We start from the raw sequence: 17,747 nt of genomic DNA on the forward strand, positions 1-17,747 counted from the left end.
GATGTTTTGCAAAATACACATAACGGCACTATATACCTACTGGGGGCGTGCCTTTAGCGTGCCTTCCCCCTTTAACGTCCGCATGATGTCCTCAACCACGCTTTTCCTCTGTATAAGCAGCGTGTCAGCAGGAAATGCTCCCAGTCAGTCAAGCGGAGCGCTCATCAAAGTCACACAACAACATTTATAGATTTTGGAACTCGGTGCACACGCCCCGCCCATTTTGGAGAAAATTTACAACTTCTAATTGCGCCTTATGGTTGAGAAAATACGGTATATTACTGTTGGAAGAGAAATTGGATGTACTGTATAAAGGTACATGACACAGTAAACAGAAGCACTGATATCCTAGTATGCAGCCTTGCTTTCCCACTGTAATTTTCTTTACAATAAAAGGCTCTTACTTTCTTCCCTTTAATGCTGGCTTACTATGGCAAGCGCTTCAAAATCAGTTTCCATCACAATGTGAGAAACTGCCTCACACAAAAGTTCATGTTCATATACCATTACATCACAAATCACACACAGACTGTATAAACAAAAACAAGGTGGAGAGATGTCCATGCATTCAGCACACTCCTAAAGCAGACATACATACATACATACATTTCAGCCCTTGCTGCTGACACAGTGATATGGTAACCTGTGCTCAGACTTTGAGGCGTACTCATGCAAGATTTCGTAACAAAGTTACGGACGTTTTATGGCAGCACTCAAAATTTTGCAGAGGCAGCGTAATCTCCGCTGTGAGCGCTTTTACTAACTCTTCACGCAACCCGTTTCCCATCCAATCATCTCTCTGCTTTCATCACCTACTGCAGCCACTTCAGACTCCGCCTTCTTCCACTGCAGTGCGCATTAGTTTTAGTTGACCTTCTCTATCTCTGCACCTTCAAGCGTCATCACTACCCGCTCTAGAAGATAAAAGAACAAAGTGGCCGGCCGGCGGCCGGTTCCCAATTTTGCAGCTGAATTTAGCAACTGTTGGCTGATCATTAAAATCACTAACTTGCTGCTATCACTGATTGTACTAACAGTACTTGAAGCCACTATACGGCAGGCTAGAACCACGCAGAGAACATGGTCTGTCATGGTGCAGAAAGCCTTCAGTTGGCTCGCCAAATAAAACATTGCCCTCCACCTACCTTTCACCAATACAACCATCTACCTATTATTCTTCAAACATTGTAGAAAAAAATAAATAAATAGCAACAACAGTCACCTTGGTTTCAAGCTACGATAGTGGGAGATTATTTTCATATCTCCACAGTGAGTTAAGTGTGTATGTGGAACAGAGATGAGAAAGCAACACACCACAAAAGTGAGACATGATGATCGAAGATGAACAAATGTGCAAATTATTGTCAGACATTTGTGCGATTAAATGCCAAATGCTGGCTAACTTCACCTCTGACGCTCACTTGTCTACGGATGTTTTTAAATTATTAAATTATTTTTTAAAAATATACTTTTTTAAAATATACTTTATCTCTCTTTTAAATTTAACAATACTTTTCAGGTTGTATCACACTGTCACTCATGGAAATAGCAGTTTAAATGTATGCAAGTACTCTCTGTCTTACTTTTCTTTTTTTTGAACAACTCAAATCATTACTTCTAGCTCGACGTTTATTTATTTTAGCGAAAGTGAAATGTGTATTCAGGACATTAAAACAGACAGAAGCTCAATATTATATGACAAACGCTGCGGCCGCTATCTTTAATTTCTCTCGGGAGGATATTAAGTTGTGGAAGTCTAGGAGTTCAATTATTCAGCAAAACCATCGTGTAGAACCACCAGGCACTTTCTCACACTGCGACTAGTCCCTGCGCTGTTGTCTTCCGGAGAACTTACCAGAATCGCTTAAACAAATTCAATAACAGAGTTCATGTCAATAGGTTGGCTCAGTTGCCTTTGACACAATGGCTAAACGTGACAAATTCACATTAATAATTGAATATTGACGGAACAATTACCTGTCATACTTGAACTTGTGTAGCAAACAAGTGGGACATTATAAAAAGAAAACCATTAGCGGCAATTCTTAAAAGCAATAACCTGTAGTTCAAACAGACATATTCAATGAGGTGAATTATAAGACAGGCGATATGCACAGGAAAATATGTAAAATAAGACATGGGTGAGCAAGAAAAAGGGATGGAACTACCTTAGTGACTGGCTGAGCAAAATACTTGGCACTCCAATCACATAGACCTGTTTGTAGGGCAGCACTGATATAGTTTCTGTGACCACAAGGCTCGTCCCCATCCTCAGCAGCCTGAACAAACAAACAAATTGAAAACCATATAAGCATGTCACACACATAGTCTCAAACACACACACTATAGTTGACTCATCTACCTGTTCAGGTCCCTTATCAAACATTTTACGAGTGCGGGGGAACTGGTGGGAATGAGGTGCCTGTCCTCCAAGTGTGGGTGTGTAAGGGGGGCGTGTGGAAGGTTGATCTCTGGTGGGGGGTTTGGGCACCTCATTGGTCAAACTTGAGCTGCTGGTGCTGGGCATGGGAGGAGAACCACTAGTGGGAGACATAAAGTAAAGTAAAAACAACAGAAGTTTCTGTTTTGGAGACCATTGAATTGGTATTGTTCTTTTATGATGTTTAAGTCAAACAGTATGATGTTTCTGGGTTTATTGGGGTTTCATGTGTTCCTCACCCTGCCTGATGAATATGCGTGCCTTTGCTGGTGGGGCTGGCTGGAGCCGACTGGGTCAGAGATCCAGAGTCCAGAATTCTCTGAGGGCGAGCATTCATCATAGCCTGTAGAAAAATACACAAAAGAAAGTATTTGGTTACCATTATACGCAAGGTTTCATCAATGGCAATGGCGAAAGAGGTACAAGAAAACAATGTGTAGTAATTTGACATCAAAGCAAACAAAGAGAGGCCAATTAACCTAATAACCAATATCACACACAGTTTGTCAGCCCATGACGTGGCAAATAGGTTGACTGAAGTTCTAGCGCGAAATAACCAGTTTCACGGTTGCTTCTGAAGCACTATCATGTCAAAACCAAAAGCTAAGCAGAAATCCAGTGATGGCACAGATTTGTTTTAGCTCACAGTGGTACCAGCACACAACAGTCCTTCAACGGTTCAGGTCCTACTAGGAGGAAAGGAGTATTTTTTGACCATTGAAAATTTTGAATCTGATCGAATGGCTTTGAGATAAGGGGTCCACCAAGGGTTAGTTCCTGGACCCCTTTTGTTCAATGTGTGTATGCTGCCTCTGGGTTGACCTGAAATTTTCACCAGATATTGGGAACAACCCAACCAACCCACACATTCAAAGAAAGTGGAACAAATAAGATCAGAAATTAAGTTCTGTGTAAACGTGAAATGACACAGGGAAAAAGTATTGAACACATGGAGGAAGGGAGGTGCAAAAAGGCATGGAAAGCAAAGACATTTAAAATCTATCAATAATCAAACAGCAATCCAACTGAATTAATCTGGAACCTTCGGGAGATGGCCACTCTACCACCTGAGAAATAACGTTATACTGTAGACTAGTACTCTTTGTGCTTGGAAATTTAATGGATTATTGTTAGTTGATGTTAAAGCTTATCTTTATCAGTCTGCATTGACCACACCAGTTTGAAGAAAAAAAAAGTGTTTTAATTGAATTTATATTGTAGGGGAGCTCACCACAAGGAACACGAGGTTCAAAGAAAATAAGGTATTTCAAAGGCACTACTGTATTTGTGATCAAGCTGGACGGATCAAAATTACAGATGCAGTATGGATAAGGTGCAACCCACTTGTCAATATAATCAGTGGATGAAAGGGCAGCAACAAAGTTTGTCTAACTTTCTAGAACTGTATCTTATTAAAAAGAGTTGGTAATATAAGCTCATACTTATGGCCGTACACGAGGGAGGTGGAAACCTAATAAAGATGTTCGAAGCAAAGCACTCCTGATAAACAGCAGAGATGGAAAGAAAATTGCTGGGTGAATGTAGCTAACTCGAGCAAACACATTTTTCTAGCAGGCATTGCCGTTAATTTGATTTCTATGTTAATTGACAAATTGCTGCAGCTTTATTTGGTTTGTGTTTGTCTAAAAGGAAAAAGAGGTAGATGATGCTTTTCTCAGCCATAAAAACATGTCAATTGCCAAGGTTAGGGTTACATAAAGGAGTAAAGAACCAAACAGCAGCAGGTCCAGTCAACAGTCTCATTATGTAAACTGCTTCTTACACTGATGTAACACATTTGTCCTACTCAAGAAGAACAGGATAGAGGACATAAAAATGCAGATTAAAATTGACTAGGTGTACATGCAATATACTGAAGAGAAACGCAAATGGAGTGTGTGCGTGAGCTGGAAACTGCACTCCAGAAGCTGTACTGAGAAACCGTTTTATCAAGGCGAAACCACACTGAATGTTGCTTTTGGGGCCCATTTGATGAGTAAACAAAATAATTACAGCTGCATCTTTTGAAATTACAAGAGATTTTCTTTTATCTGAAGCCAAGAGAGCTCACTCATGTTGGTGTAAATGTTACCTTCTCATCAGTTTATGTAGCATGTTCATGACTTATCAATGGCCTTTGATAGTCAAAATGGGGTAACCAACATGTTAATGCAAAGGCCGCAAGCTTTGTTGGCTAACGGGTGGAAATGGGATATGTAGGAATTACCTCATTAGCAGGAAATGGGGTATGGGGGTAAGGGAATCACTTCGAACAGCTGCTTTGCTGCTTATTGTGATGGCTTTGCTTTGCCCTTTCATCCTGTTTCCTCTCACTTCCTCTCTCATTAGTTGGTGAGAAAGTGATTAAACTGAGCAAACACATTTGTGTGTGTACACATCATGCTATTAGAACAAGTGCTCTCAAAGGATACAAGCTAAAGGTCTAAAATTTTTTTTGCGAATACTCCTACTCAATTATTGAAGGCAATTTTAACCAATCAGCAAATAAAGGTCGAGGGCAGGGGTCGGCAACCTTAAATACTCGAAGAGCAATTTAGACAGTCTCCCAGAGAAAAAACAAACAAACAAACAACACCGGGAGCCACAAAACTTTTGAGATCTAAAGTGACAATACCACTGCATATCTCGTATTTTTTTTTTCTTTTTACCTGTATAAAAAAAAAATAGTGTTGAAGGGTTGGCGCTGCCAGTTGGCTATCCTCGCCAGCGGCTAATTGAAACAGGATGTTGTGAAGCGAATATTAATATTCATTGAATTTATATTGTAGGGGAGGGGTTCCCTCCACAAGGAACACGAGGTTCAAAGACAATAAGGTATTTCAAAGGCATTTGTGATCAGGCTGGACGGATCAAAATTACAGATGCAGTATGGATAAGGTGTAACCCACTTGTCAATATAATCAGTGGATGAAAGGGCAGCATCAAAGCACCCCCCACCCACCCCGGAAAATTCTCGAATCCGCCGTCCAGCCACTGCTGGCTAAGCACTTAGGCTCACGGGCTTTTCCAGCCATGGGGAGCGGCATATTGGGGAAGACAAGACCTGATGCTGCTTTGCGCCGAATTGGAGCATGCATATGTATTACTGTGACATACGTTTGATGTGTCGATGGCCAATGTACCCTGCAATTCACATTAGTTCTCGCAGCTAGCTAGCTGCCTTCTTCATGAATGCACGAGCTGCTAATACCACTTTGGTTGTCGTGCCGAGCAGCGAAGTAGGGCCGTACGTAGCTTGTCATTTTGGGGGCCCAAGGCAAGCATAGTCGTTATGAAATTTAGACAAAGACAAACTACCTCCAGAAAAATCGCATGCTAAATCGCAATCGCAATATTTGTTTAAAAGAAACAAAAAAACAAAAAACCTTATACGACCTTGTACAATTTTTTAGCAATAGTTTTCCATGACTTTTCCAAAACGTTTCCCATAATTTCCAAAATCGAAGAATTTGCACATTTAAGTCAGACCACAGAAAATTATTGAGAAGCGCGCACGCATATGCACTTTGTTGCGACACTTCTTTAAGCAGCAGCTTCTTAAAATACGGGGAAAGCCCGCATGTGCACAAGTAACTGCACTTTCTCTCACCACACGTACACCTACTCGTTATCTGGCTGTCTGGAAACATTAACTTGAAAAGGCGACTTACGTCCCCCGACGACTTGTAAGAATAGTGACAATTCATTACTTTTAATGTCCACAGAACTTCGGCTGTTAGAACTTCTGTTGTCGCTGCTACGTCCAACTTTGTCTGCTTCACCGTTAGAATTGCAGACCCCGCAGCGATGGCAGTCTGTGGTTCAGTAACTGTGCATGTAACGAAACCTGAAAACTCGCTGATGGAGTTTTTACATTCTTTGTCAGCTGACATATGCTTCTTCCCTTTCATGTGGCTTACCAGTGCCACTTCTCCCATGTTGTTTACATCAAATGATTTTGAGGAAAGTCGGCATTTCGCACGGCCGTGGTCAGGGTCTTTCTGTATCCAAAGTTGAAACCTCTCTTTAGATTGCCACTCATTTTTAAAATGGTACTTTCCTGACATTGCGTTCTCTTTGAAATCGACGCTCGGAAAATGTTTGACTATGCAAGTGAAGCCTCGCCAACTTCGTGACCTGTCGCATTTGCTGTATGTTCAACAATACATGTTAAACTTGAGAAAGAACAATAAATATACCTAACCTTAACCCTATACCGGGTGCATTTGAAAAGCACGCCCGCGACCCTAGTGAGGAGAAGCGGCTCAGAAAATGGATGGATGGATGGTTTTTTGTCTATACACAAACATTGTCCTTAAAAATTTAGCTTTTAAAAATCTCCCGGAATGTTGAAGACTTGCCAAAAGTCTGTCTGCATTATTCTGTGCACATGGTAAAAAAAAATATAATTTAAAATAAACAGACCGTGTCTCATGATATTATCGCCTTAGGTGTCGTGCAAAGACGGATGCAAGTGCGACTTACAACTTACATGGGATATTAAATAAAATAATGTTGTCTCCTGGGTTCTGTATCGACAAGGACTGATTTTAAATGATGTACACATTAAGGTACACTCAAAATTCTTATTACACTGAGGAATGGAAGCATCAGGATGTGTGAATAAGTCTACTTAACAGTTGTTTTTTCAGGAATCTAAAATGTGTGTGAGAGTCGAGGAAGAGTTCATTTGCACAATTTCTTTTAAAGCCTGTTGTGTCAACAAGAGGCTGACATTTTTTCTCGGGATTCCCATCGGGTCCCGTGGGATTCCCATGGGCATGGGAGGGACTTTCACTATTAATCACGGGATTGTGCAGGAGCGGGAGGGAAAGTAACCGGAAGCGGGTGCGAGCTGGAACTATGACAACATAGTCACAGGGAGTGGAAAAGATGGTTTCGACTTTCAAGTTATTAATACAAACGGAGCAGGATTTTGACTGGGAGTTAATAAAAAAAAAGGGGGAGGAAGGTGTTGGAGAGGGATTCTGTAAAATTTTGCTTTGGGATTGGGATCAATCTGTGGGTGTGGGAGGGAGCGGGATTTATTTTATTTTTTTAAACACTCACTCGGGATAGGGAAGGAATGGGATCAATCTCTGAGAGTGGGTGTAAAAATTCACTCCCGTGAGAGCCTCTAGTGTGAACATACTGATACACATTTGACCTCAAAGCTAGGAATATATTCATTTGACAAATCAACAAAGGACTTCCAGCATTCATGAATTGTGATGTACAAAGATAAAATCGCAAACGTTTAATAACTGGTCTTAAAGTAGGAATTTAAAAACAAATGCTGGAATTATCTTTCCCATGTCAGCAATGTTACAAAGTAGGACATACACAGTATGCCACATTCATTCAGAAATGGCAATACAAAGGGCTATTGCTGTGTGTTTGCTGCTCAACAAAATTTGCTTGATATGGCTTCTCCTGTCAAGTGCACGTTTATTGTGACGAGTGGAGATACGTTATTCTGACAAGAAAATTAACCAGGAGGACAGTCACTTGGTGTGCGTGTGCTGAAAGGGAACTGTATGCAAATTATAGCTACATGTGAATGCTTCTTTTTTTATTTTTTTTAAATGTTGAGATTTTAAGAAACACAAGGAATTAAAAAAAAAATATTGTGCTGCTATGCTCCAGTCTGACTATATTGTCCTGCAAGGGAGGATAGAAGAGAAGAAAATTTAAAAAAACAAAAACTACTCTCAGCAATACCATTCAGTTATGTGTTGATAAAACGTTTTTACTTCGCTTTACCCAGACACTGAACTGTGTTTACAGTCATGCATTGTCATCCATTCATACTGCCTTACTTATGTTTTGAGCATGGACCATTACTGTTACTAGTTAAAGCAACACTGTTTCAGCATTGCATCAATATTACTAATAATCAATAAAGATTTGAGACAACATTTTAATGAGGGAACAAAACCTTATGATGAAGCATTCAGGGACATGAGGGCTGCAGACACAGAGCCACTAACACTACGAGGTAGTATATTTCAGCGGTGCACAGTTTAATAGGTGGTAGGAGAGTACGCCGCCTAATTTTGTGGTAAATCACATTCTATTGTTGTTTCATTGCACTCCACTCGGGAGGCCCACCGCAGAACGGCTACTTGTCTGAAGTTAACGAAGGGAATAATTGGTACTAGTGGTAGCAAACAAGAAGTCTTGCCTCGGCATTTGGATGAGTGGTGGCCAATAGTGGTAAATATAGCTCCTTAAGTTTCAACAGCCACTATCCACTGCTCTGCTTTCCAAGCCCGGGGAGTCATTGGGTCTTAATTGCATTTGCACAAAAGTAATGGTCTTTTTGCAGACACAAAATGCCAGTGAGTGGGAGGTACATGTGTGTTGGAAACTGATTTTTCACTGAAACCATGTGGAAATAATTAGGTATAGGTGCTGATACACTTAACACAAGAAGTGGAAATTCTCCTTTAAATATGGGGTTAGTACAGCAGTAAATTCTAACCTATAACTAATTGTAACACAACAGAAATACAAAGAGGAAAGGTAAAACAAGAAAAGAAAAGTAACATTGTTATTAGTGAGTCAGTATTTTAAGTAGTTTGACCATGAAGATCCTGGGCAGAATAGGTTGGGGGGGGAAAAAAAAAAAAAAAGATCTACATATATATATACACACGGACAAAATTGTTGGTACCCTTCTGTTAATGAAAGACAAAACCATAGTGATCACTAAAATAACTTGAAACTGACAAAAGTAATAAATATAAAGTTACTGAATATTAATAAATGAAAATCAGGCATTGTTTTATTTTTGCAGTCCAACAGAATTACATTAAAAAACAAACTACAAGGGACCTCCACGATTGACAGGGGATAGGGACCGTGCTCGATGCAAATAGCAAAAATCCACATAAATTTGACGCCGATTATAAATGGATTTGGGGTGGGGAGGGGTAGAACAAAAAAATAATTTTACCCCCCCCCCCCCAAATTATTTTTCACCCCCCAAATGTAAAAGAAATAAAGAAAACTTTGGGAGAATTAAAAAAAAAAAAAAAAAATCGAAGAGATGAATCCACAGGTGCCGAAACGCAAATATCAGAATCTGAATCCGAATGTGTGGTCGCCCACTCTCATGAAAATGGCCTGGACTAAACCTTTAAGGGAACTGCGGCAATCAAATGATTTCTTTAACTCACAAAGAGACATTTCGCATGTCTCGACAAGTATTTTTCCGTCTCAACAGGTGTTATACAGTAGCTGTATTTGATTTGTGGATGATTGCTCATCAGTTATTAAGTTAATGCTTTTTTTTTAACACAATACTGAGTGATTTATTTTCCCCCATCTCACGGTTGATAAATACCTGAATAAAAAACTGAAACAAATACTGAAATAAAGAAAAACTAAACTAAAACAAATCATTTTGAAAAAATAACTAATGAAACTAACAAACCTACTCTAAAAATGAATTAAAACAAACTGAATTTGAAAAAGTCGAAACGAGATAAAAACCAACTATAATGGAAAATCCAATACTATCATAACCCTGTCCCATACAAAACATACCTTGTATGCGATGCAGTTGAGGACCTTCATGGCCAAGTCAGACACTTCAGGAAAAGGGTCTGCAGCCAAGTGTAGAAGCACTCTCCAGATTTGAGTGTAAACACTGTTGAATGACACACCTAAACATAGAGAGCAAATGCACGGACGGCTGAGTCCAACAGATGGAAATATTTCAATACATAATGTGGTGCATTAAAATACGCAACAATAGATCACATGCATTCACTCTCGTGTGACCCCACATCACTCCCATCCAAGTTCATTAGCACAGCAGCTAACTGCCAAACGATAATCCACAGTCATGACATTACCATCATGTTGCACGCCCAAGTAATTTCTACTGCTGAATGTGTTGAGTTGGCAGCAGAGGGAAAATGACCTCCAGTGTTAGTTAATATACATTATTAATCAAAACACAAATATACACACATGCGCAACAAGGCAGCACCTTCTCATCCACTGAGGATTCATTGCTGACAACAGTTGTTATTGTGAATACAAATGATCATGGTGGTTTTGTTCATCATAACCAGTCCTTGTCGTCTATGCAGAAAATGGAGCTTGGTTCTTTGACCTTCCTTTTAATATTTCCCTAGTTCTTTTTAACTGCTCATGTTTCCATTTAGTGGAAGTTTACCAGTGTCTGTTGATTTCCTGCTCCCTGTGTCAGCAACAATCTTATCGTCAATCAGGGCTTTTGCCTTTTCTAGCATGTGCTTACTGTATAGATACATATCCGACATTACTGTTGCTGTTCATAACCCATTTTGTCTACAGCTAAATCTCTTTCTGTGTCAGTGTAACACGATTTCCTCTCTTCTCTGCAGCTACAGGGAGGCACTGAAATCAAAGCTAATAAAACCAGACCAAATCCCACTGTAATTCTCTTCCAGGTTTTTTTTTTTCCTGAATTCACGTTCTTCCTTCATCTTCCCAAGCAAATCAGCATCCAGATCTTTGATCTAGCTTCTTTCCAATGCTGTATGTGCCTTTTACCTTGTAAACTGAACTGCAATGAGGCACACATATTCCTCAGCTTGTGAGTGAGTTGTGGCCTTGAATCACACTCCTTGTGACAGCAAGGGGAGAACACAGGAGGAAAGGAGAGGGCGATGATGAAGTGCTACAATACAGTTTGGGGAGTCAATATGGAGGAGGGAAAAAGCTGTCAGAAAAATGAAAAAGGCCAATGACAAAATAAAATAATCTGAGGAGGAAATTCACCAAGAAAAAATGGGAGTCAAAATGCAGATGAGAAGGATCTGAAAAGAAACAGCAAGCGAGTGTGCTTGTACATGCAGAAACATGTTGACTGTTGATAAATGTAAAAAACGGTTTCAGTCCTATTTAAAAGCTGTGCCAAGTTACAGGTGCTTACAAATTACAACGATGCATTCTCTATTAGTTCACATGAGGGGGGATATTATTCATTGCCTCGGCCTGAACGGACTCTGGTGCCATGAAGACTTGCGCTGAGTGGAATTAAAGATTAACTTTTGGCTCAATGAACCACACCGTGGCTGTTTTATAGCCTCCCCACATCTGCCATATAACATAATATACTTGCATAGCAATTTTTGGTGGTTGGTTGGGGCATAAAAAACATCAGAACATGGGAAAGCAGAAATAAATTCATCTGTGAGACATGTCAGACTTCAGATGAGCTGTAAGCAGTGTGAGCAGCACTTAAAAATATCCAGGTTGCTCTTTAAAAGGAGGAGAATACAATGACACATTTGGAGGTGAGGTGTCAAAGGAAAATGTCATCTCAAGAGAAAATGTCTGTGCTCGGCTTATGTATAGCAGGGCAGCAGAGTAGGAAATGTTGATGGGATTTCTGTTTTCTTAGAGACGATGTGTCCCAGGAGAAACCATGATCTAATCCCTCTTTATATGGAGTCATGACTGACTGGACATTTTTGGCTTTAGGTGTAAATAGGTAACCATGTACGCCCTACATATACTTTACTGACTGACATTTATGGCTGGCAGATGAAAAATCTTAATTGATTTTATGGGATTATGGAATTTGATATATGCTTTTGTAATTTCTTGGCAACCTTTTGATTTGCTGCTTGTTGGTTCTTGGCAAAGGTTGCAAGATTAACATGAAGATCAAACATATCACCACTATCTATAAACTGATATTGTATCCATATTACTATATACTGGCATCATCCTACTGTCATTGCAATATTTGTACAAGCAAATTATAGCAAGAAGACAAAGAAAAACATTGAAGGCTTGAAAACTGAATCAATAAATAATGACTGAAACTCCTACAGACTTTTGTTATCCTGCTTGTTTTCTTGCAGCTCCACCATTTATGGTTTCAATTTGTATTTAATGGCCACAGGGCTCTGTAGGTCTCTCTCTCTATATATTTTAAGATTGGTTTGCAGTGTTAAACGATGAGAATATACAGTATATTGTTAGATAACAAAAAAAAGAGAAACAAATCAATATATTTTCTGCTGTAAAGAAAACCAGAGGGAAACTGAGGATATTTTAGAGGCAACTGTAGACGACAATTACAGAAGTTTATAAGAGATTTGTTTCTCAATACATTCTAAATAAGTTGGAAGATAAATGCTGAAAACGTTTGCAGTCTGAGAACTATGTAGTATTGAATATTGGAGATATAGTTTTAAACTGTTTTACACCACTTCAGTTTTCATGATTTTTTGGGGAGCATGGCTAAAAGCCCCACGACAACCCTGGTTGAGATATTTTCCAGCCACTGGAGGCGTTAACCGGATAGATTTTTCGTTACACTTAGGATTTGTAGACATCAGAACAATGTGTGGTATTTGACTGACAGCGAGGACGTGGTTTCAACGCATTCAGTGGACACGCCTGCGGCGTCTGAGACCAGGAAGAAAGGCTTGATTTTTTTTGAAGCCATATTTTATATACAGGGCATTTTTTTCAATCATTCAAATTTGGGGCGGTCGTTAACAACACTTATTTTAACATTACAGCGACTTTAAAATAAGGTGAATAGGTCGCCGTGAAAAGAAGGTATCGTAATTTTGTGTATAATCCGCATTCCCCCCCCCCCCCCAAAAAAATTGTCAAAAGTCAATAGTGCGCATTATACATAGGTATAGAGGCAAATGGAAAAAAAACTTTCACATTTTATAAATGTATGCCACCATCTAGTGGTTACAAAAAAGCTGAACACTGTCATTCCAAAATGCCACCGCCACCTAGTGGTTATAAAAAATATTGTAGCCTACACTTTCATTCCGATATGACAGGCTTACGTATGACATATGTAGAGTTGTGCTCATAAGTTTACATGCCCTGGCATAATTTGTGAAATATTCTTTTTTTTTTTTTTTTTTTTTTATATGACTGATGATTGAACAACAACCATCATTAATTTCTTTATGGTTATGTTTTGTTTGATGATAATGGTTTTCTGAAATGCTTGTTTAATTTGAATCCCATTAAAATAAAATAAAATGTGTTTCGCCTGGCCCTTCATGTTTTCTTTAAAGAATTGAACCCATTTTACAAATTCTGCCTGGGTAAACAAACATATGAGCACAACTGTGTGTTTTCTCATTTACTAAATAAAAGTAGGGCTGTGAATTTCAAAATAAGAGTAAGTAAATTAAAAAAAGGATTAATTTTCAAATAAAGTGCTTAACTTCAGAATAATTATTTGAAAAAAACTAACAAAATACAAATAATACTTCAGGTTTTGATCATATGGGTAAAAGCAAAATCATGCACTACAAAAATACATTATATGAAGGTTGAAGGGTTTTCCAGAATTTTGAGTTCAACTTTGGGTGTGCGTATTATACATGGGTGCACATTATACATGAGAAATTATGGTATTCGATTTATACTGTTGTATACGAACTGTGATTTTACTGTAAAGTATAAGAGTACAGTACCTCAAAATGCAGAAGAGCAGAAATTATGTAGTGTTCCTCTGCTCCGCGCCTCCGCTAATCGCGTTTTTTTTAACATGGGGTTTAACAATATCTACTGTAATGTAATGTCCTTGCAAGTAGGAAAGGAAAGTAAAGTAAAAACATATGTGAGCAGACACGCAGACTCACCAATGTCACACACCATCCCGTCAGGCCCCGCCTCTTAAAGGCACATGCAGACCCAACAATACCCCCTATACGTTTTATACTAGAAATTTTGAATACGCTTACAATGTGTTGAAAAAGAGCGTTTTAATAAGTTAACATGTAACATGTTTCAATATGTTTAAATGTGTTTAAAGTGTGTGGGAGAGGTGAAACTATTTAAAAAAATGTTGTTATATGGTCTTTCTATATTGTGGATTTTGACCTACTTCGGGTGGGACTGGAACACATCCCCTGCAGTAAACGGGGGCTCACTGTATCGCTGGATTTACATGTTAGCGCAGTAAAATGCTTTAATTTCTTCAGAAATGGCTGACCTGAGTCAGGTAACAGTCACATACCGCCAGTCACAAGCCAGTCACCCGAGAGCGGGTGGAAAAGTGTCGCTTTGACTTCACTCTGTACCTGGAAAAGCATCTTAAAAGTCTCTGGTGGATCACAGGGTCGATCCTGTTGTGTCCTCTGCTCCCCTGTCCCTTTCACAGCAGCAAAACATTTTTACACTGACTCTTTTCTCGGAAGGGGAGAGATCCTCCCTTGGTTACTGCCCTTGGGTGAGGTGTTTCACCGATTTTACGAGCAACCTGGTGCTTTGTCGCAGTAACCAGAGGGCTTCTTAATAAAATATGTGTAGAATCCATACCAAAAGATTGATGATGTTAATTTCATTTCACTCATTACCAAACAGTGCTTAAGGCACTTAATCACACCCTGTGTTCACTAAGCATAAAGATGCAGAAAATTATCTTGCTATAATTTCTTAATGTGTTAGGATAGGTGGAGCTTCCCTTTTCTTTCTTGCTCTTCTATGCAAACAATCGACATAATATTATGTTGCATTCAGGTGTTGGTACTTAATAAACGTTTTTACCACAATTGGTTGCAAACATTTAATAGTCATTGGCTGCTGAGTAACAAATCTGTTACCTATGAGTGAATTGAGTGAAGAATAAGAAGACACCCGTCGCATTTTGTCGATGGTCTCGAAGGAGAGAATGTACTCGTCATTGTCGGGGCTTCCCAGGGTGCTGCTGGCACTACTGCTGGTGCTCAGGTTTCCAGGTGAAAAAGCAACTGGTCCACCTGGATGATGAATACGACACAGAAATACATTGATCATTCACTATCACTCAAGACAACAGAAACCCCTACAAGTCTCCAAGGCTTAGACATTCACAGATGGAAGTGTTTGGATAAAGAGATCATATTGAGACACAGATCATTTACACTTGAGATTATGGGAATCCCGGGATGCACATGTCATGGGAACAATGAGTCCTTGCAACATCATCACGGAATACAGATAAAGTAATCCTCCGATATATCATGGTTCTTGCTCTGCGGTCCCGCTATAGTGCATATTTTTTATTACAGTTGTTACTCTATTTTTTTATACTGTTTGTAAAATATGTTTGTCTTATCCATTGCTCTTGCTCTCTCTATATATACTAAATGTGTTTAGGCCATTCACGATGGCAAATTTCTTAGGACGATATATTTTTCCAAAAACTATCGCAACAAACGATAGTATCGTTGATGTTTTTTTTTTTAATCCCACTGATATAATGATGATATAATAATTCATGTACAAGAACAATTCACTTTTAATTCTAATTCTAAGAATAATGAACATCCATCCATCCATTTTCTGAGCCGCTTCTCCTCACTAGGGTCGCGGGCGTGCTGGAGCCTATCCCAGCTATCATTGGGCAGGAGGAGGGGTACACCCTGAACTGGTTGCCAGCCAATCGCAGGGCACATACAAACAAACAACCATTCACACTCACATTCACACCTACGGGCAATTTAGAGTCTCCAATTCATGCATGTTTTTGGGATGTGGGAGGAAACCGGAGTGCCCGGAGAAAACCCACGCAAGCACGGGGAGAACATGCAAACTCCACACAGGCGGGGCCGGGGATTGAACCCCGGTCCTCAGGACTGTGAGGCTGAAGCGCTAACCAGTTGTTCACCGTGCCGCCAATAATGAACATTGACATTGTAATGTAGAACAATAAATAAAATATATTGGATAAAAAAATAGACTCAGGCTCTTTTCACAAAAATTGTAGTTCAACAAATATCAAACATTTGCCACAGAGGTATAAACAGTAATTAATATATTAATAGGCAATATACTGCCAAATGAACTTTCCAGTGGGTTAGGAAAAAGTGCCAAGTAGCAACATGAATAACAACACAAGTAGATCAAAGCAACCTGTTTTGATTCAAGATTTGTACTACTTTTCAAAAGTCTGAACCCTTTCATTAAACGTTGCTTTGTCAGAATGTTCCCTGGCTACATCTCTTACAATAGTGAGTACGCTATACTGTATATAATGGGAGCATACATGCGCCGCTGTCATGTTTGTATTTGCATTGTTGGGCAACGGGTTCCATAATTGCAAGCTGACGGGAAATGAGAAATGTTCCACCGTGTTTTTTTTGTTCCCAGCCGAAGAAATTGGGTGGGATGCTTGTGTTTAAAATTTATTTTATCACTGAGGTTTTAAGTTTTGTTGTCTTTGTTGCAACTTCATACAAATTTGACATACCAGCTCGTTGGCGTAAGCAGTATGGTCGCATTTATCTGGCTTGAGTCCAAAATCTTCCCACATCGTCACAGTGGCGTTAGGCTTTGGAATGAATTCCATTACCTGTGCAGCAACCGGCTCGCCGTCAGAAAACTTAGCTTCGTGTACGCGAGCGCCCACATTTCAAATGAACACACGCGTGCACACGCACACAGACATGCACACGGCTAATCAGACAGATGGTGCCCGCCCTTCACTATTTTTGATTGGTGTAGAGACCATGATGAGTTTCATGTGTGTGCTTTCAAGTCGCAGAAATGTTTTTTATGTGCATGTGTGACCAAATAGGTCAGACTCTATAGCCCTTCCATGTAATCTTAGGAGATACTGTAGAATGTGGTTCTTCAGAGGTTCTTTTGTCATTCACTGTATTTATAGTGTGATATAAATGTTTATTACTTAAAGGATGAAAAGGATTTTTCCTACATATATAATTTGAAAGCGGATGCTTCTGCCTAACTTTGCACTGTCTCAAGGTGAGGTGGCGAGTGCAGATGAGACACCGCACCGCAGATAGTGACAGGAAGTCAAAATTAATCTGATTTTAATGTCACGTTTTGCTAATGTACAGTGTTCCTATATTTTCATTGTGTTTAAGTATAATATGATTTATGAAAAAGAACAATCAAATACAGTTGTATGTAATTGCTTCCCAGAAGAAAGCATTTGAGCCAGTGGGGGAGGTGGCACAAACACGCACGCGAGTGAATGAGCAGACTGGTAATGCCAGCGCCTCAATTTAAAAAGAGTAACTTCAATGTCCATAAATTTATGCCAGTTTCAATCATCATTTCCTGATGCAACTTTTCTTATCCATTAACATTAGACTGACTCGTAGAAGTCAAATAACTTGGGTTCCATACACCTTCTTCACCAAACAATCTGCACACTGAAATGTAGATATGGTGATTGGAACTGAATGAAAGAACTCTCTGCGCTTTGCTTATTGATAATAAATACTGCCACATACTGAAATGACAACTGTGAGGATGAATGTGAACTTGTGTCAACAGTAGGCATCGCTGATTGCTCCACACTAGATTTATGAAT

At 39.4% G+C, this 17,747-nt stretch overlaps 1 protein-coding gene across 3 annotated transcripts in view; it reads right to left on the reverse strand.

The window, feature by feature from the left end:
• rptor (regulatory associated protein of MTOR, complex 1) overlaps positions 1 to 17,747 on the reverse strand; it is a 152,831-nt gene that overhangs the window by 36,165 nt on the left and 98,919 nt on the right. For all 3 annotated transcript variants that reach the window (XM_061680157.1, XM_061680158.1, XM_061680156.1), the window contains exons 21-25: positions 15,031 to 15,186; positions 9,992 to 10,110; positions 2,680 to 2,783; positions 2,363 to 2,540; positions 2,169 to 2,279 (exon numbers count right to left, since the gene is read on the reverse strand). In XM_061680157.1, the coding sequence (XP_061536141.1) occupies positions 2,169 to 2,279; positions 2,363 to 2,540; positions 2,680 to 2,783; positions 9,992 to 10,110; positions 15,031 to 15,186 (668 nt within the window). The remainder of the gene's footprint in view (positions 1 to 2,168; positions 2,280 to 2,362; positions 2,541 to 2,679; positions 2,784 to 9,991; positions 10,111 to 15,030; positions 15,187 to 17,747) is intronic.

This window comes from Phycodurus eques, chromosome 6, assembly GCF_024500275.1.
Source record: "Phycodurus eques isolate BA_2022a chromosome 6, UOR_Pequ_1.1, whole genome shotgun sequence".
Taxonomy (NCBI): domain Eukaryota; kingdom Metazoa; phylum Chordata; class Actinopteri; order Syngnathiformes; family Syngnathidae; genus Phycodurus; species Phycodurus eques.